Source organism: Zootermopsis nevadensis, unplaced genomic scaffold, assembly GCF_977971745.1.
Source record: "Zootermopsis nevadensis isolate Lab colony 2312 unplaced genomic scaffold, Znev_1.0 Znev_ptg000018l, whole genome shotgun sequence".
NCBI classification, from domain to species: Eukaryota; Metazoa; Arthropoda; class Insecta; order Blattodea; family Termopsidae; genus Zootermopsis; species Zootermopsis nevadensis.
This window is the reverse complement of record NW_028259150.1, coordinates 1,777,146-1,798,801: the sequence shown is the minus strand read 5'-3', so window position 1 is coordinate 1,798,801 and position 21,656 is coordinate 1,777,146. Positions and strand designations below refer to the sequence as shown.

The 21,656-nt window shown below is 36.5% G+C and overlaps 2 protein-coding genes across 11 annotated transcripts in view; both read left to right on the top strand.

Annotated features, from left to right (window-relative positions):
* The window catches only part of LOC110827857 (uncharacterized), a 217,794-nt gene extending 209,265 nt beyond the window's left edge, over positions 1-8,529 (top strand). For all 4 annotated transcript variants that reach the window (XM_087351044.1, XM_087351045.1, XM_087351046.1 and 1 more), the window contains one exon: positions 240-8,529. In XM_087351044.1, coding sequence (XP_087207170.1) covers positions 240-1,414 — 1,175 coding nt within the window. In that variant the 3' untranslated portion in view covers positions 1,415-8,529. The remainder of the gene's footprint in view (positions 1-239) is intronic.
* A 1,878-nt stretch (positions 8,530-10,407) lies between these two features.
* The window catches only part of LOC110827484 (uncharacterized), a 703,936-nt gene continuing 692,687 nt past the window's right edge, over positions 10,408-21,656 (top strand). For all 7 annotated transcript variants that reach the window (XM_087351037.1, XM_087351034.1, XM_087351035.1 and 4 more), the window contains exon 1: positions 10,408-10,566. The gene's annotated coding sequence lies outside the window, so the exon portion shown is untranslated. The remainder of the gene's footprint in view (positions 10,567-21,656) is intronic.

Genomic DNA, 21,656 nt, shown 5'->3' with positions numbered 1-21,656 from the left:
TCTTATGTATGAGGACTAAATAATATGATTTCCACCATCTGCTATATTAGTTGGTGAGTTACTTTATAAATAAGAAACAATTATTTTGCATGCAATTTATATATAGACATGATTTGAGAGCTGCTCTCTGATCACCAGCTGATATTGTAAATATTTGAGTACTTAGGTTTCATTGTAATTATGAATCAGTTTCGTAGTCTGAATACCATACACTGTATGTTTAAATGTTTAATGTGCAGTTTTTACTAAACAAGAAGGAGATGCAGAAAGTGAAGGCCCACCTCCTAGACCTAATAGCTCCCTAAATATGCATGATGGAGCAGCAAGAGAAGATGATGGCGATGGAGACCAAACTGAAGGCTTGCTGTTGGTTGAAACTAGGAATAGAAGGACGCCTCCATCAGATGGAGCTCCCAGCACAATTGAGACATTTGTCCATAGTGTGGAAGGTTCCATGGAGGATTGTGGTGTTAATGTGAGTGGCCCCAAGGTTGTCTTTCATGGGTCAGACAGCAGGGTGCTACTGAAGGGGGACTGTAAGGATGTTGACCTTGAGAGTTACAATAATAGCCCTCGCAAATACAAAAAACAGTTGCTAAACTGCAGGGATGCAGATGTTTTCTGTGAGTATGTGGAGCAAGATGTCGGATTGCCAGTAGATGAGCAAATTCTTTCTAGTTCCAGAGATCAGTGGAGGTTTGTGAGAGGATTCTACCACAATGGTGGAACTCCTACCATTGGGTCAATGCCTATACCTAAGCCAGAACCTGCACAGTGCTATATTCGTGAGCAGACTCCTCCACCAGTGACATCCACACACCAAGAGATTGTGACCACTAGAGTCTGTGTTGAGTTAGGTGTCATCGCAGATCCTAGGCAACATCTGGACCAGCAAGGAACACTGGAAGCACCAGCCATAGTCTTATGCAGTGTTGATGTTGAACCTTGCCACAGAGGAATTTTGGACTTAGCTGAAGTGACTGCAGCTGTTGAAACCAATACTTGCTGCACCAATGAAGGACCACAGGAAGAGCAAGAGGAGGAAGAAAGTTGCAATGGTGATTCTCAACCTGATGGTCAGGAACTTTCCCCACAATTAACATGTGGTGAAGATGAGCCAGAGAAATCTTGCAGTACTGCAGAAAGGAAGCAGCCAGAAGGAAGGGAGAAATCCCAGCCCGTAATTTCAGTAACAGAAGCAGAAGAGGACATGTTGGACAGAATTTCTCACGATTTGGATTACTTGCTAAATCGAAGGCCACCACATAATAATGGAGCACCAGCATTTGCGCGAAAAACAAGCAAGCCTCCTGCAGCAAGTGTTTGCAGTCAAATCCAAGAAGAAGAAGAGGACGAGACATCAGTTATTACTGGAGAAACTGTTGCTAATGGTGGTGGAACAGGTGAATCTTAATGAAGTACCACATGTTATACTGATGATGATATTTTATATCATTAGTTTATAGCACTAATATTCAGAGGTTAGAGTGGCAGGAAGACAAAGTGGGATAAGTTTCTTTCTTAATTTATTTCAACACATTTACTGCTGGGTATTTGAAAGCAGTTTGTAATTAAATGCTGGAGCTTATAGCCCAGTAATAAAGAACTATATGTTAAATCAGGGATTTTTAGCACTGACAGTATTATAACATATCTGATAAACTGAAGACACTAATATTATTAGTGAATGTGTTAAAATGCTTTGTTGTTGTGTTACCTGCTCTTTATAATTATTATTTTTGTTGTACTATTGAAACCCAAAGTTTACTAAATTTTATGAGTAAATGTAGAGGAGGGTAAAATGGAGTTCAGATTTTTAATTTGGCCAAACAACTTTGGCCTTCAGACAGTAAAATGAAAACTGTGATAGTCCAAGTAGTGTAGTGAGACATGGTATACTTAATCCACCATGAATAAAATGTATCAATCTTTAACAAATTTGTATTTTATGCCAAATTGTTTTATTAAAGATAACTGTTTATAAGTAATGAATTTATTATAAATTCATGATTCTAATGGAAATAAAAATTATGCCTACTCAAAGATATGGCAGGCAAGATTTCATATTCTGACAGTTGCAAGTATGAGAATGACTCTCTTTTTCATACTCTGGGATATATTCCAATAAGGCAATTGGGGGTTCCTATCGAAACCTGAAAATGAAGTTGGATTTAGTGATGCATAACAGAAGCATATATGTCTTTTGCATTCCTAATCTCTATCTTAGTTTTCAAAAATTTTGTTTTGATATTACTTTGAAAAATTAAATTTTGATACAACCGTACAGCATGTTATTTTCAAACAAATCATTGCCTTTGATTTTTATTTAAGACAGCTAAGTCTGCACTCTATGCTATCTCAGGCATGTTGTTTTGTAGATTATTATATGATTCTTTATGAGAAACATAAGCAGTATAATTTCATATTTGCACCCTTGGTTGTACAGAGGTAGACTGTAAATTTATTAAAAATTTCAAGTGGAGTAATTAACACCCTACTCCACATATCATCCCACTACTTCTGAAGTCTCACTCTGAGCTCTGTATAGAATATAATAATAAAGAACTATACATTACTATATTTTTGTACCTGAGATATCTAGTTATAAAAGAAAAATAAATGTATTCTTTAGTTAGTTATTTATATTAAGTTGACAGAATTGATAATGAAAGTATGGCACTAATAGTTATATATGTAAGTTAATGAAGACTGTTAGTATTTCCTATTATTATCTTAGTTATGTAAATTGTGCACTGGCATTTTTGAGTTCCTGTAGTGTTTTTATAGTTAAAAGAATTGGCTGTGTATTTGATATTCATTAATTCATCCCACCCCAAAAGAAAGACAATTATTGTTGATTTAATTAGAGTAGAACAGAACTTAATTTTGTATTCCTGTTGGCAGTGGTGTAGTACAGAGAAAAAGAAAATTATTGTAAAAAGCTACTTCATAAAGGAGTAAGATTGAATGTAAAAGGTGAAGTAAGCAGTAGTTCGTGAAAAGTATATTTATGATTTTTAATATGGTTCGGTACTGTATATTTCTTCAACAGGTGCATAATATTTTAATCAGTCACATATTTTATGTTATTTATTCTTAGTAAATCCTATATCGTGCGACATAACACATTTAAATAATAATTAAAATATTTTTACAGGTAATGTGATGTATTAGCTTAATGGCTCATTACCATACTTCAGTCTAGTATATTGAGTGCTCCTGTCAACACAGAATTTCATGACCCTTTAACTGTATTTAAAATTTGTTCTTTACGTTGAAGTAAGCCACATCCCTTTAGTTCTCCCTGTCTGCTAATTGGAGAAATTGCATGGTTTCAATCTTCTTCTTGTATGGAATTAAAAATAAGCTTTGAATAAACATAATTTTCTTTAGTAACAGTCGATGACTTGCAGACTTCATGGAGGTGCCAGTGTTTTTGTGTTACAAAATGAAAGCCCAATTTTATGACAAAGATTTCTTTTTCTTTAGATGCATTTCTTTCTCTTCATTATCTCTAACTTGAATTCTGAATGTTCATCTACTGAATAAATACATTTTGCATTTGATAACATGTTCTTGGTCCCGTTGCATTTATAAGAATGTCCGTGGAATGATATAATAAGATGTAAGAGGAAAATGGAAACTGCTGTTGGATTGAGATTTCTATGATCCATATTCAATTTGTGTATTTTCTCTGCATTAAATGATAAAGTTACTGGTGTGTAGGAACTCAGTGCCTCCACATTCAAGGTATAAGGCAACTGTAAATGAAGCACCAGTTTTCTCTAAAATAATATGACACACACACATTTCTACAGTGATCAAAATGGTGAGTTCATGTGGGTAAACATTTGAAGTGAAGTTCGTTACAATTAATTATACTATATGGAATGAAAACGTGTAGTGAAAACCACACTTATTGTAAACCGTCTAAATATTGATTGTCGGCTTCTGAAGTTAGTTGATTTCTGTCAGAGGTATTATAGAATAATCAGTTAGGTAGTGTCTGATTAGTGGGTATTTCTGAAACAGATACAAAATATGCCTGAACCCTCTCTCTTTGCCTACCATTACTTTTAATTTTTACTGTTTGCAGTTAACAAGATCTGGTCGAATTATGTAGCTCGACATTACTTGTTACAAGTGTATTCCTCAGGAACATCGTAATAAAAGAATGCAGACAAGTCATGACCTGCTGTAACTTTGCTATACCACTGCCAGTTTTTCCTTCTTATTGTGTTAAATTACAGTGGGAAAAATCTGAAACAGACAACAATTTTTATGCTTTGAATTAGGGTTTAGAACAAGTATTTTTTTTCTACTCCAAACATGAAGTAATTATCGCAGTCTGTATACAGTAACAGTAAAGTAAAGCAGTCCTGCTACATGCCATATAGGTCATTTGGGGGCTCTGCTCATTCTTTACCTCGGCAGTAGATGGGGGTGAGTGGTCAGCATCACGCCTCGCTGTATACAGTACTTCGGCTAATATCATTATTCCATCCATCAAAATTTACAAGCTATTGTACTTTGACTTTCCATTAAGCAGAAGAGCTTGATTATATGTGATACATACTTTTGTATTCTTTATTATTATGCGTGCGTGTTCAAATTAAAAATGTACTAATCAGCAAATACTGTTAAATATACTTCAAACAGATTTGTTCTGAGACTAATGCATTTAAAGAAATAATACTTGGTTCCTAATATGTTTTACAGATTGGCTGTAATTTCCAGATACTGCAGTGTGTGTGTTGCATAATATTTATTAAGAAATGTTTTACTTCACCTATTTATATTACGTATGAGTACACATTGTAAATTATGCTTAAGTGTATCAAGCACTAACATAATTCCAACACTTCACACATTCAATTCATTGAGCTTCATGCCACTCATATGCATTGGTTGTGAACTTTGGGCATTTTCTCATATAAAATAGATGGTGGCAATTCACTTCTATTATTATGCAGGCCACGCACCATATCACTTATGAAGTATTGTATTTGATTTTTACACTGACTTTTAATTTTGTATAACTTTTATTTTACACTTTTGAAGGTGATTGAAAAATAGAAATATCTTACTGTAGTTAAAGGACAACATTTATTATAAATTATTTGTAAAACATACATGTACAGTATAATATTTTCTTTTTCATAATCCACGTAACTCTGAAGTGTGTCTTGTCTGTCTCTTGCCAGTGTCACCACCACTGTGAGAACCTCTTACCTTATGTCCCTGTATTTGAAGTGTGCATAAATATTGTATATATAAGTAATATTTCACAGCACTGCCACTTCGTACTTGATATGTAATTTTTAATGCATCAGAGAAATTAATCGAGTGAATAAAAATTTACATTTCAGAACAATAACAGAAATGTTCTAAATTTGTTACTAATACTTACTTAAAGTGTTCCATACTTGCTGGACTGTGTTCTAGAAAGAGTTTATCAATAGCAACATTACTTTGTATATGTTATCGTCAGCCTTCCACATCTTAGGTCCATTTGTTTATTACAGTCTCATGTTACTGTGCATGTATTTCTAATCAAAATACATGTATTTTGTAATTTAAAGCAGTCGTAAATAATTTAGGTTTACCGTACTTTGGAACTGTGAAGACTTTCTTTACAGAAACAGTGAGCTTATAAAATTTGATTATACTCTCTTGTAAAGTTAACCTTTATCATCCATGTGGCACGGCTTAAACACAATTCATCTGGCCATACATTGCACTCGCATACTGCTAAATGGTTAACTTAGGTGTTGAAATCTGGCTGGCAGCTTGAAGTACAGGCATTTAAATGCCCTGTTCCCAAATGATAAAGGTAAAAAAATTAATCAATTATTAAAGATTTGGCTGACAGATATAATATGCCAGAATTAATATAACTTTTGCTATAAATGATTTTTTAATTTGGTTTAATTTTTTTCTTTATATTTTGATATAATTAACACATTCACTGTCATGCTGGGAATTTATAAATGGTGATGTTTGATGGGAATGTAGAAAACTGTTTCAGATATAAGAATATGAAATTCTCACACATTAATTTTCAGGTCGTAACACGATGTCCTTTCTGACACGAATTGAATCGTATGTAGGTTTCACTGCGAATGTGTCAAATTGACAGTTATCATTTTTTAGCAATGAATGTGTTTATGTTTATAATTTAAAGTTATCTGGTGATATACAATGTAAATCAGTTACACCAAATTGTGTAAATTACAAATCAAATAAGAGCATTCACTGATATTAGTATAGTTCTTAGATGCACGTAATTGAGAGACCATCCTAGGTTCATATCATTCAGTTAATAGTTGAAAACTGCATTATTATGCTAAGAGATAAGGTGTTCATAAAAAATTATTGTGTGATACTGGTAAGGGTTTAGGTGTCTGCTTTAAATAAGTTTTCTTGAATCAAACCCCTTGTATTTACTGCTGCTGCTATGACAGAAATTCCCACTTCTGTTAACAGTGAAATAGGTTGTCTTCTGATGGCGTTTATTATGTATTAATATATGTGTACTCTACTTTATATATTTTCATAACTTTATATCTGTTAGTAATTTAGTAAGAAGATGGATAAAAAATAATTAAAGCTCTAGGAGTCACTTTATGTAAAGAAATTCAATTTGGCATAGTCGTGTAAAAGTATTGATGAAGGAACTGGACATAACCTCTTATATGAGTGGAGATGGGCGAGGTAAATCCCCATTCCTAATTCAGTTGTGTTGTAAATGACTGGATGAGAACAAACTGAATATAGTTTGCTTGTGATACATAATGTTTTCTCACTTAGTGCAAACCTGAAATAATGTGGCTGATTATTCTGCAGATTCACAGATTTTTGTTACATTTTTATTTTGTTGAATATGAAATTATGCAAGACATGGTTTTAAAAGAAGATGGAATCTTCAGTAGTATATGATTTCTGGACATCTGTATATCCTCTGATCTAGTCTCTTTTGGTACATTTATGTTGCTGTAGTTTCCTTTAAATTTCATGCATTCTGGGCACCATATAAATATTTGTCAGAAAAATAAATTTCCAACTGCATAAAAATTTTGTTAATAAAATCTGTATGTAGTATAGTGAAATTGTTATTTAAAGTTTCTCTGGATTTGGATGCTAAAATTGGAATTTATCACTGAAATATTGAGGTAAGACCATTGAAATAGAATACTCATGTAAAATGTTTTTAGAGGGATCCATTATATAAAAATACGGAAATGAAAAGAGCATATGTCAGTATTCTTCCAAAATGGTGGGGTTCGTATGGAAGATAGGGCTCCAAGTATATATTGTGAGCATTTATGACAGTGAGCTTCTTTCTGTGCGCAATTTTCGTGTGCATTTTTGTCGTGTACGGTTTTGTCTGGTCACCATATACATCACCATGGGATGTATGTGTATGTTCACCACGGGAAAGACATTGTAGGCTAATTGTGGGTACGTGTTAACTTTTCTCTAAATATATTAGAAATGCAATAGATAATTTTTTATAATGTGGAAGGTGCAGAAATTAAATTGAAGCCCCCCCCCCACTGATCTTAAAATCTAACATACAAGTTTTTTAAAAATCTCTTATGAAATGTTTCTATACATCTTCTTTGTGGAAGGCTGTGGGTTTCTTCAGGGCCAAAGTCATTTAAATTGTGTTTATGGAATCCTGGTCTTTAGTACTGCAGATATATTTAGATCACGTATTGTTTCATTATAGTGAAGTAGACTATCTTATTGCCAGTTTTGTGGATATAAAGTTCCATTTTACCAGACATTTTTGTTAAAAGTAGCTTCTAAGTGATATGAATGTTCTCACAATTTAACTGCTATTCAGTGCATTATGAATATAATATGCACTTGTTTTACAATGGGCTCTGAACGTAGTCCATGAGATGTTTGGATACAGAGTGCTGTTGCTAAAGCCATATGATTTAACAGATTTACGCTGGCTCAAGTGAATGTAACATTTTGTACATAATATGTGTGCATGATAATGATTTATAAGCCTTTTTCTTTATGGGGTATGTGTATTCAAAAGTGAAAGTGATTGTTGAAATTCAACAATCTGTGCCTTCAAGTGTGGACAGGATGAGAATGAGTTACACATCTGTTGCACATTAACTATTTTCCTGCGTAATTTTTATTGGGACAAAATACCTTGGCTCTTTGAATAAATCTGAACATTTTTTTTTTTAAATTTTGTTTTGTGTTTAGGTTAGTTACCATCCAATACATTCACTATTCAATTCAGAATCAGCAGATAAGAGTTTACTCATATTGTCATCAGCAGTATGTTTATCTCTAAAAGAAGTCATGATTATTGCTTGACAGGCTACCTACAAATTAGTGCAACTTAAGAAAAACAGACAAATCTTACAGGAAATAATATATTTAATACAGGCAAAAGATTCTACATATTGTCAACACTTGTCCTACCCTTCCATCAAAATGTCTGCTACATAATGCAGGGCCATGGAGTTTAAAATCTCAATAAAGTGAGTTCCTGAGACACTGGCTGCTAGTGGTCATATTATTGCTTTGCTTTGCAGTGAAAGAGTTAAAATAATGTAAACCATTATTAACTGTCCAAAATTCACTTTATGAAGAATTAAAAAAATATGCCAAAAACAGAATATGAGTCCCCATTTAATTTGCTCAAGCCCTGTCAGATATTCATCACAGAAATGTTTTAAAATGAATTTTCCTATAAAGTTTGAATTTAATGTCACCTAACTGAAATAGATATTACAGTTCTTCAGTGTTTGGTGAATTTAGATGTAAATTTATTATACCTAAACTGACATACACTGCCCTTTTTGTAAGAAGAATAAAAATCATGTTGCATATTTTTGTAAATCTCCAGAGTTACCAATAAACTTAGGAAGTGCAAAATGCAAGTAATATAATCTGTATTTGTTTGCGTTTTTTGTGTATAATACACAATGTAGCTGAAGTTTCAACAATGGTTTTATCTGGTATCCTCACTTATTAACCAATTATCGTACAGGAATAGGATATTTAAACCCTTATACCGTGGGGCTTCCGGGCAGACCCTAGTTAATGGTTTAGCTAGTGCAATGCACAGCTTACTAGGAATGTGATGCTCTAGTGATAAATGTTAAATAAAGAAGAGGTGAAAAAGTTTAATCTTTAATACTTGTACCAAGCAAAGTTAAGGTACAGTATGTTTAAATTTTTAAAGTTTACCCAAGATAGAAATATTGCACTTTTGAAACTAATACCAAAAATGAAATTGGCAAGAAGTTATGTAACTAAACTCAGACATGAGCTTACAGAAAATGCATAAGATATACTCCGTTATTTCAATTGTGTTCTTGAGAACTTGGGGCATGTAGGTTGTCATGCACAATGAAATATTTATCATAAATAAATTCAGGTATATTGTGGGCAGGCAAAAAGAATATCCTAGCTATAGTTAATTTGAAATTTGATTCTAGTTAACCTCAACTTGTCACAAAGCATACAGATCTTTAACTTTGGTGTCTTGTTTCTGAAACAGCAACCACAGATCCTCAAATATAAAAAGTCAGTATAATCCACACATCTGTTAACCAACATTTTTATCAAGAAAACAACTAGTTACACAGATTAGTAACTAGATGGTAGGGCGAGGATACTAAGCATTCTCATGTTTTATAATGGTGTTAGAATGTATTGAAGAATTGTTTAGTTGCATAGAAGATGGCAGCACAATGGTGATTTGACATGTCCTGCCATCTCTCCTACAGTTGAGAATTGAATGATATTGGTGTTCACTGTAGTATGCTTCAATACTACTGAAGTAACATAAGAAACCAGTACTTAGTTTAAGAACAAAAAATTGCGGGTTTTGTTAAGAGACCTTCGTTTTCATCTGTTTTCGATTCATTTACATCTCCTAAAAGTATTGTTTTGTAAAATCTTTTATGATTTTGGTACTACTACAGAGTTATAATTATTTCCTTGTTCTTACAATGTGTATCTTGTTAAACCACGCACCTGGTCAATTTTCTTTCTTCAGGAAATAATTAATTTGTGTTGGAACAAAAAATTCTGAAGATAATACTTGGAGGCCAAATTTCCCTTTGATGCCACTGTTACACGTGTGTACTTAGAAATGCTCATTTTGGCTTTCGACTAATATTCTAAATGATTAGTTTATGTAGCTCTAGAATTTTAACTACACTATGTACAAATTCACGACTATCTTAGAAATCTGGCGGCCGGAATTTATTTTTGTGTTTGTATTGCCTTTCGATGTACCAGTTCTTCTACGAATGTCGTTTAACGTATGGCCTGACGCTGACCGTGTCGGCTGATTGGTGAACTATGCGAGTTTGTCACAAGTTTCGCTGTAGTACATGAGTTTTTTCTCTGTGATCACGAGTAACAAGTACCTGGACGAGACAGTCGAACTGTGTTGAAGTTTGTTTTCCGCGTAAAATGCAGTCGCGTAGAAGCTTGCTTGTGTTTGAGTGACAATTCATTTCCTTGAGTGAAAATTTGTGATTTTCTTTGAAGCCACGACATTTCAGAGGGGAGTGGAAAGTGGTAAGTAATTGCAAAGTTGTGTCCCGGCGGAGTTATGCAGAGTAACGTTGAGATATTAACCTTGCAATTGTGTGTCTCATGTAAGCATTGTGGCTACTTTAGACCCCTTTGTAAATACTTCTGATCGAACTCCATTACTTTTTAACAGACTGGGAAGAATTGAAAGATTTTGTAAATATTTTTCGGACATATGCCTCTGTAAAAAGAATTAGAGAGTCTTCAGAATTCATCTCGTGTTTATTACAGTTTATAAATAACATAGATCAGGAACTCTGCATATATTCTTTTTTGTCATTTACTGGCATTCACAATTAAAACGTTATGTTAGGTGAAGTTGTTTTATAGGATTATCGGTACTTGTTTGCTTCAAAATGGGATCCAGTCATTATTTAGGGTAATCAATATAGGACCTATAATATAAACTAAGTTTTTATTGTGTGTATTATCATATAACGATCCAATGAACCAATTTACTGGTGGGTCGTTTACTTCACCATTCTTGTTACAAGAGCGTGGTTTTAAGGTTTATATAAAGGATATAAACATCAGTGTTAAAAAACAATTTGAAGTAACTATTCAGTACGTGAGTTCTAGTGAATTATTACCACGTGTGCATTATGTGCTCTGATCATATTATACAATATTGCAAGTTTCATTAACCCCATTTTATGGCAGTTTAACTTGCTGAGTGACTACACCAACTACACATGACACGAAGGACAGAAACCTTGTTGATTAAGTAGCTACATGTGGCCTCGTCATGGCCAGAAGTCGCCGGCTTCTTACCGCAGAGGTACGCGTTTGCGCCTAGGGCAGTCCATATGGGACTTGTGGTGGGCGAAGTGGCACTGGGGCAGGTTTTTGTCCGAGTGTTCGGTTTTCCCCAGTTAACGTAATTCCACCGCTGTTCCATATTTACTCATGTTTCTTACAATAGGCCCCATAGTGGTCCCATTTGACAGATAGAGTATTTTTACGTCGCAACAATAAAGTCTAGTAGTTACATTCAGTATGAAGATTTAGCTTATCTTTTATGGTTGTAGAGGGTTTTTTTCTGCTGGTCAAATTGACACATTTTAGGCCTGAATAAGATAGCTATGATTTAGCACATCTCAGATGAACAGGATTGTGTCTTGTACGGTAAAACCTTGCCAATTTGGACTGATTGGTGGAAGGGATATTCTGAATTAGTAAAAAATCGGTAATTACATTACAGGACAGAATTATTTTATTAGTTGCTCTGGTATTATTTAACTTTTTTGTAATTGAGTTGCGGTATTTTTTTAATTTTATTCTAAGATTAAAATACAGTGTGTTTCAAAAAGATTAAGTGAATTATATAGACATTTGAATTAGCGAATCTAATGCACGTTACCAAATTAACCACCGTTTGCTTCATGGCTCAATTGACAGCAGTAAGTATATAACTGACAAACAAGCTGTCACCACAGTCCTTGCTCTCTCTCTCTCTCTCTCTCTCTCTGTGTTTTTAGGAGACATTGTCAAACACTATAAATATTCAAACGCAATGGTTTAATTAGTCTACTAGTCGGAACTACTAGTCAAAATGTAGCCTGGACTGCAGCAATTATCTAAATCAATGCACTAGAGCCCTTTTTGAGAAGCTGATAGTCGCTAAACCGGTTAACGAAGCCCGCCGCCCTTTACAGAACCCAGTTGTTCATTCCAGTCTTTACAAAATCCCTTAATTGGGCCCTGTGGCAAACGTGATGAGTCTAGTCCCTCATATTCTGTGACTTTAAGATCCATTTTAATATTGTTCTTTCATCTACGTCTAGGTATCGCGAGCGGTCTTGTGTCTACAGTTTTTCCAAATAAAATTGTGTATGCCTGCGTGCTACATGCCCCGCTCATTATCACTTATCAGATAGGAATGCTCGAAAGTTATTTTAGTTCGCAGTCAGATAAGGTACAGAAACTGTAAATAAATCAGAAAACAATTATCGTACATATGATGATAACATGGGCGCAGAGTGTCGTAGCAGCTAACAACCGATTGCTGCGATGCTGTTCAGAAAGTTAATTGAAGGCTGTGTGACACGGAGTGAGATGATAGTCCCACCTAATTGTCTTCGTTACGAGACAGAACGTTCCCACCCTACGAACACTCAGCAGTCTGTCGAGACATCACATGACTTGTTAAAAAATGGCGGTGTGTTAGTTTTGAAATGGATCATGTACAGACTTGAAACGGTAGTATGATGATTGCCATTAAACTGCTTTAATATTAACCTTAGGACGAATTGTATTTTATATTATGTCGATTCATTATTTATGGCTATTTGCAATTGTGTTTTGCTGTTTCACAGACTTAATAACTCTCAGTTGTCAAGTAGTATCGTAAGAGTTTTAAGTCAGCTATACTTGACATAGATTATTCAACCGACACATCAGGTAATTAACAATCCAACATATCGGGCAATTAATCAACTAGATAACTCAGAAACTCAAATTTAATGGAGCAAAATACTTTTTGAACAAGAAACTTCCCTTTTATTTAATACGATCTGTTCTCACCGTGTTAAAAAGTCAGGTGTAATTAAGTTCAGTTAACATATTGACATTAAATTTCTCCAAGACTTGTTTTATTATTACTGATAGCTGACGAATGCACCTGTTATTCTCTCAAACTTCAAAGCATATGCATCGGAAATTAATTATATTAATGGGATGTATAAAATAACTGATTATTATTTCGGGAACAAAAATCCCTAAATTAATTTTGTAGAATAAATATTTTTATTACCATTTCAGATGGACGATGGACTATAAATAGGTTAATTAACGCCATTGCATGAATAGGGAAAGCTCTTGACGTTAAACTGATTATATACTTCATTATTGAAACTTTACGTTGCACTTCTACAAGCACGATCCGTGTGATAACCATTGATTACAAGCTTCATGGAGTTGTAAAGGAGCTGTTAGTCGCTCAGCTGGTTGAGAAATTCCATATTTTTTGCAACCCTAAGGATCATTACCATACGAGATGTTTCATAAGCAAAATTCAACGGCCGTTTCTCACCCGAAGTCTCCTGATTAACTGCTAGATGGCTCTGGCAGTTAAATCAGGATTGAATAGAAATTGTGCAGTCAGTGGGCTGGTCACTCTCTACTTCACGACCAAGACCAAGAAATCTCCGAAAAGGAGGCGGCGAAAACCCACAACAGGGTTATAGTGCCGAGAAACAACAACAACAACAACAACAAGGATGTAAGACTTGAGGTTCTCACAGCGGTGAGTATGAAGATTTCTGTCTTCTGGGTTATTGCGCTGTGTAGTCTGGTCGATGTTAACCAACGTTTCAGAGGTCATACTGCCTCCGTCATCAGGGCGATGAATATGCCAATAGGGTGTGAGGAGTTGGATATGGAGACTGAAAAGGACGGCCATCTCCCATTCCTCGACATAGACATCCACCGGAAACCTGACGGCTCATTAGGCCACAAGGTGTACCGAAAACCAACCCATACCGACCTTTACCTCAACTCCAATTCCCATCACCACCCGTCCAACAAACAGGCCGTGCTCTCGACCCTGGTACACAGGGCTAAAGCCCTTTGCGACCACGAGAGCCTACAGAGTGAACTGGAGGCACTCACCACCACCTTCAGGAAAAACGGATACAGCAACCGTCAGATTCAGAAAGCTCTCAATCCGCCTGCGAGGCTGCCACCGCCTACTGGAAAACCAGCCTCGGTTGCCTTCCTGCCCTACGTCGGGACGACCTTCAACCGCATAAGCAGGTTGCTGGCCAGGCACGACATCAAGTCTGTTGGTCTTCCGCCAAAGAAAATTCCCAGTTTTCTCCGGCCGGTAAAGGACGACCTAGGACTGAAGACGCCTGGCGTATACAGAGTTCCCTGCGAGTGCGGAAAAGTCTACATCGGCCAGACAGGTCGTTCCGTTGAGGCCAGGATCAAGGAGCACGAACGCCACATCCGGCTCGGGCAGCCCGAGAAATCTGCGGTTGCTGAACACCGCTTCAACTTGGAACACAAGATACAACTAGAGGACACTTCTATCCTCTCCACAAAAACCGGCTACATGGATCGGTTAATCAGGGAAGCCATCGAGATCGAACTTCATCCTGATAACTTTAACAGGGAAGATGGACTTCACCTGAGCCGGTCCTGGAAGCCTCTTATCCACACACTCCGAGGACTCCGAGAACGAGCAAGAGTGCGCCGCCAGAACCAACCAGACCACTAACTCGGCCCTTTTCAGGGCCCTGATCCATACAACTAAACTCACCTTTCTCTCTCTACTTTCTCTCCCTCTCCCACTCTCGCCCACGTGCTACCATTGGTCCACTCCCATACCTGCTCCCATTGGCTCGGGGCAGGCTACACCTTTCACTTCCCTACCTATAAATCCAACTCCTCACACCCTATTGGCATATTCATCGCCCTGATGACGGAGGCAGTATGACCTCTGAAACGTTGGTTAACATCGACCAGACTACACAGCGCAATAACCCAGAAGACAGAAATCTTCAACAACAAGGATAATTACTATATTTATCAAAATTAGCCACTGGCTCCTATCTAGAGCCATCTGAATCCAGTTCACACCTTGCTTCTATGAGGTGCATATTAATTTTCCTTTCATTCCGTCTGCTCTAAGTGCCCTGTTCCCTTTAGGTCCTCATATTAACAGTTTCTTCGTACTTGTTTCTCATCTCCTCGTGGTTGCAGTGAAATCCTTTTCGGACGATCAGCCTCTTGAACAAGTGTAGATTCGATTAACCCACGAAACAGTGGCTAAGCTGTGTAATTAGATTATACTTCAGTTACCGGGAATGGAATTTTCATACAGAACTGGTGACGATGGTTTTTAAAAGTTTAAACACTGAACGATACTCTTGCCTCTTATGGTGATGTAACTTCTGTACGGGGAATTTGTAAGAGTTCTACGTTAGACTTTAGACGACTCCCTTGCCATCATTAAATTAATGATGAGGCGGTGTAGGTAGCTGGCAGTCAGCGTACTGTCTTACTGACGTAACAGGAGACCACTGAATGAGTCTGCTGCTCATAATATTTATGCTGACACACTGTAGAGGAAGGTTAATGCAACAGAAACCTCAAACATAATTGTTTATACATATATAAGTTGTGTAGTTTTTAAAATTATAACAGTCAGTAATCAGTAAAGGGCAGACACTAATCAGCTTCTTACATCAGCTGGCTGCGTAATTTGACGATATTGATAACATTGGGCTAAACGGAGAAAGGATGGCAGGATTATCTGTAAGGAAAACAAATTTTCGACATAATTGGCTGTATAAAAGGCCAATCATAAGTCAAAAATATTAAACTTTTGGCAAAAATATTTAGGAAATGTTGCAAGTTTCCTGTAATAATCATTTATGTTAAATGCCCAAATTAGCTACAGTACGTAATGAACTGCTGGTTCCCATATTACATTTTCCTAACTTTATGCGGATTACTTTGTTAGAGATTTTATGAAAAAATAACAGATTTTGATCAGTTTGAATTAGGTCGCGCCTTCTGTTGATTAAAGACCTTTGCGACCCACTCCAACCTCTTCGTGGATAAAATAGCCCTAGAGAGGTTGTTTCAAGAGGGTTATTTTGTACATGTTGGCCTTGTGGGTGGTAACGCCGTATATTTCTTCGAAATGTTGTATCTTCCTGGTTTACTACCAAGGAGACCACCTCCGTGGGATACTTAGATCTCGTACAGAGTACTTCTCTGCTTTATTACCAATCATTCCACAAATAACATGCGTCATAGACAGCCTCCTTCAGCCTCTGATCGGGGAGTTAATAAAAATATCCGCTTAATTGAGCCAAATGTAGACTGTGACTGAAATGGTAAACAGGAATAGCATGATATTCTTGTTTGTGCAATGTATGTTGTTTATAACAGGTTAAGGTTTCTGTTAAGAAATAATTTAAACTGTTCCGTATGCTGTTGTATAATTACCAACCCCTGCATAAGTTTTATTTTTTAGTTAAATTTTGTGTAAAATATAATTGAGAAAATGTAGACTCAGTCGCGAAATCAAAATACGCTTTATAGTTGTTATATAGTTGCAGGTTACAACGCTTTTAACTGTTTAAAGATTTAAATGTAATAACAAAAATAGATGAGGTTCGTATGAAATTAGGAAACTTCTTTTACTTATTATCCCGCTTACTTTCAGAAACACCGAAGATTAAACTTCATACGTCCTACAGTAGTATTTCTAATTACATGATTGCTTGGAACATTATTTGTTAACACTGAGGAAATTAGTTACATTACCAGTTCATGAAAATTATTCAGAAGAAATATTTGGACGTAGTAAGTGGACAGCTTAGGATATTATTTGAGAAACGTCATGGTATACAAGTCATTTTGCTTTTCTGAGCTGGCGAATGAAGTAGACGGAAGACCGGGCAATAAATAACTCAGTTGATAGGAGACAAAATGTTATATGATTATGGTGAGAAACTCATTAGAAGACCGAGAATGAAGTGAGAGGATAGCATTTGGATGGCTCGATGCGAAATAGGTTGTAAGACCGAGTGTACAACAAGGCACCTGGAAACTGCAACTCAGCAACAGATTATGTCCATTACACCCCCACTGATGAGGACGCGTGCGAAGTGGCACAATGCACACCTAGGAAAACATACGGCAACTTCAACGTAAGTTAGTGTCGTGTGAGTTGAGTTCCGTCCAGTTACACACCTGACTATGAAAACTAAATATTTCATATGTTCAATTAACTGAAAAGGAACCTTGTTTATACGATTATTCTAGGCGAGGGTGTAAGGTTGTGCAGTAAATGTAGGAGAGTGGGAAGATCGTGTTTTTATTAAAGGATTTAGAAATGTAATATTTGGAACTAGCACGATTTATTTCGATTAGTCATAGCAGCAAGAATTATGAGACGTTAAACAATAATTCCGTCCACAAAAACGATTTTGACTTTTCCTTATGCAAACTTACTGAGCAACTGACTGAAAATCGGCTTCCTGTATGTGCGCACATTCAAGAAGCAACTAACTGGCTTCCCACTGAAAAGTGGGAGTTAGAGTTGAGTTGCAGTTACCAGTTTCCTTGGCCTACACCCGGCCTAACGACGGGATGTGGGTGGACTTTATATTAGTTTTGTTGGTTTTCCGTATTCTGGTACGGAATATTTGGAACGACAAAATCAGTTTTATGTAGGCTACACGTAAATGTATAATACTCACTCAATTATAATCTTAAAACTTTGCATACCGTGTAGTGTATTAGAATATAAAATAAGTAAACAAGCAACTATTAACACTATAAAAAGACACTATTGCCATACGCGTTTCAACCCCATTTATTTCTAAATCCAGTTTAAACCATTTGATTAAATGAATTAATTTCCTTGATGACACTGATGATCTCTTGAGGTTGAAACGCGTATGGCAATAGTGTCTTTTTTGTAGTGTTAATAGTTATTTGTTGCTTATTTTATATTCACTCAATTATAGTTATGTGTGAAATCTCTTATAGAATTTTAAAATGAATTCTCTGAGGTCCTAACAATATATTGTCTTCACGAATAATCCCATTTTACTGTTTTAGTACTCATTATGAACTTCTTCATAGACGGGTATTTAACAAGAGGTCAGTCCCCACTTCACTCAAGTTCAACCAGGTCGTTGAAATTCAGTCACAATTATTCATTGTCCATCTGCTGTTGTGCCTTTCACTGCATGCGTGGGTCGTCTCAAAACCGAAGGATACTTAGGTATAGATGGAGGAATAATATTAAATTAGATCTTGGAGAAGTAGAATGTGAATTTGTCCACTGGATTCAACTGGCTGTGAATTGGATGTTTACTTTTGAGTCTTTTAAGAAAGGGAGCTTTTCTTTACCAGATTAATATCGACTTTTCAACAGAGACTTCGTACCGTGGAGTTAGTTATAGTTCATTATCCAATACAACTTAGACCTGCATGTTACAGATGAACGGTTGTGGAATAATACGTTTTAGAACCATGAACTCAGACCCTGAAGTAAGAAAAGCAAGACATAGTAAAAGTTAATGACTCAGTGGTGTGCTAGCTTGATACTGAGTAACCGTGTGATCAATTTATTTCGTACAAATTTCTGCGTGGAGTTTTTTTGTTGAGAAATGGTGCAATTTACACATCTGAAATAAGTAAAAGGAATTTTAGTAACCAAACGAATCTCAATTATGCTTGTTGTATTGTTCGATGAGCTTAAAATTGTCCATAAACATCGACATTTTCTGTGTGGAAATTACAAGAGAGTACATCACAATTGCTACACATTGTTACAATAAATAACTTTTTGTAGTAAATGACTCAGTTATGCATCATTTGTTATATCCACCGTGTTGTGTAATTTTGCGACGGAGAATTTGGCTGCAGTCTTGGCAATGATTATAGTGTACTGACGCACACTTTCCACTAAGTCGAAGCTTAGCTGTAATGTTATGTAATAGGTTAGGTTAAGGAACAGCACTTTGCCTATATTGTACCGAGGTTTTCTGAATGGTACAGCGGTTACCAGCTTGAAAGGGTTTCCCCATTACACGCAAATGCGACTTACATTAGTCTGTGTGTAGGTTTTCTGTAAGATATGCGGTCACTGGTTAGGACTTCGTGATGCATATGCATGGTAGCAGCTTGTGGATGTATACAATACAGTAGGGGGATGCTGTAGGATGTGTGTGGGGTGATGGTGGACACTAAAGTAACATTCCTCCCCCTAGCTCAACCCCTTAACATCTTTAACCTCCCCTTAGACCTTGTAAGACTCTAGCAGTGCTCGGCCAGTTTTGGTGGTAAAGTCTAAATAGTACAGTCACATACCAATACATATTGGATATTCGAACCTCTTGGATTCAGAATTTCATTCCACATATTTGAATATGCCACGATCTACCGTATCATACTCAGTTAATCATTACAGAATTACTACTGAGAGACGCTGTATGACATTTTGTAGTTGAGAAAACGTATAAATAAGGGAAGATATACTTGTTTAAATCTCGTTAAACTGAAGTATGGAGTTCATGTTTTACTAAAAATCACTCCACCGCTGTAATTTTTTCACACAGACGTGAAACTGCAGCCACAGTACACAGAGTAAAAAGAGTAGCCTATTGGGATGATTAAAACACATCTAGTACGATACGACTTCTTATAATTTCCATACCCATAAAACATTAGTGGCTGTTACGAGAAATCGCTAGGTCCTAACGGGTTACTTGGTTGGAAAGGACAGAAGCTCCACTCGTTTGATTTTTTCTTTTGTAGAAGTGAGTGACTACCTACGAACGTGCATTTCTCGTGAGTTTTTAAGCTCAAATTTTGTAACGTCACCCACCATAAATATGTTAAAATATTTAAAAAATTCGACATTTGCTTTAAGTTCGTACCAAGTGTCATTATCTGCTGCGATAGAATATTCTGTACTTTAGTGGGTTGAATTGTTTCTCATTTTAAGTTGCTTCATGAACTTTTTATGTGATGATAACTGTTTGCCGCTTGATTGCCACTTCTTTAAAACCTGTTCCATTAAATGCTTTTATAAGCATAGCTGAAAATCCAAGGTCCGAATGTTATGAAATCCCAATTTCTAGAGGCATTCGTGTCTAAACAGTGTGTCGATTTTTCGTCGTTTATTTTTACAAATGTCAAGTTAGTTTGTGTTAAAGTTGATTGCAGTTCCCGCTCTTCAAATTACGATCTACTGTTACTTTAAATTCTTGATAACATCCATGCCACTTCTTCGTTTAATCAGTAGCGTTATTGTAGAATGTTTAATTAATCTTCATATACCCAAGACGGATACAGCATCTTGGTCGAAGTTTCACATACAAACTAACAGTTATTCCCAAGACGTCGACAGTTTTGTGATATGAGCTGGTAGCGTGATCGAATACGAACGCTGCACACCGTTCCCGACGCTTTATTTGAATTTGTAACGGTTTATTGGAACGGTGTGTAGTACAGCGCCTTTTCGGTTTTCGCATGAACTAAACATGAATATATAGATACCATTATATGTTATATGCTTTAAAGTCTTCCACCCTCGGTCCTCTGCTGCACACATAGAAGCCCCTTCTCCCTTGCGCCTCTACCTTAATGTGTGTTGGCACCAAGTATTAGAGACGGTCTTGAAGGTCCGATGCCCAGAAGCTCTAGCGGCATCGGCTGTGGAGACAAGACCCAGTGTCTTCCTTTCGGAGAAGAAGGAGAAGAAGGACGCAATAGGGTGAGGGAAATGAAGCATCTGTTCCTAATTGCATTCCTTGATGCTAATACAGCCTGTCCGGTGGTGCGCTGTGCCTCCTGGGGGGTGGCAGGCCGGCTCCCTATACACCCTTGCGCTGGTGCTTATGTAAGTGGCGTAATTACCCAGCATTCCACACCCAAGATCTCTCCTGAGCTTACACTGAAACTGCCATCCATTCGCAGACACAAGAACTCGCGTTCTTTCTTACAAAAGGTTTCTTTTGGCACGTTCTTCCCCAATTATTAGTTTAATCCAAGACTGTCGTACTTTTCCATTTGTCACGCATGCGCTATCAGTCCTCACGATTTTATCTGTCATAGGACCGTAATATAATATAAATACAATGTGAACACAAATTATCTGAGCGATATCAAATACTGATTTGACAACAAATAAAATATGTACAGAACGGAAACTTACATCATTCGAAGGACGGGACATGTGACCTTATTCCAGTGTTGGCTTAACTGTTGATATGACAATAAAATGGGGACTCATCCTGAGAAAGCGAATTGAATTTGCACATTGATGACTTTTATGAAATTTTCTCCAAAACCTTCGTGTAACAGTGGTCACAGATTTTGTGAAATTAAATTTGGGCACACAAGACACTTTCTCGGGTAGAGTCGCTATTATACGAGGTGCGATCGGAAAGTTTCAAGACTGCGCCTATATATATATATATATATAAAAAAAAACCCGTACACTTATCTCAGGTATTAAATTCATCCATCACCCTCGAAGTAGTTCCCCTGGGAGTGAACACAACGATCCCAGCGCCGCTGCCAAGCTTGGAAGCATCCCTGGA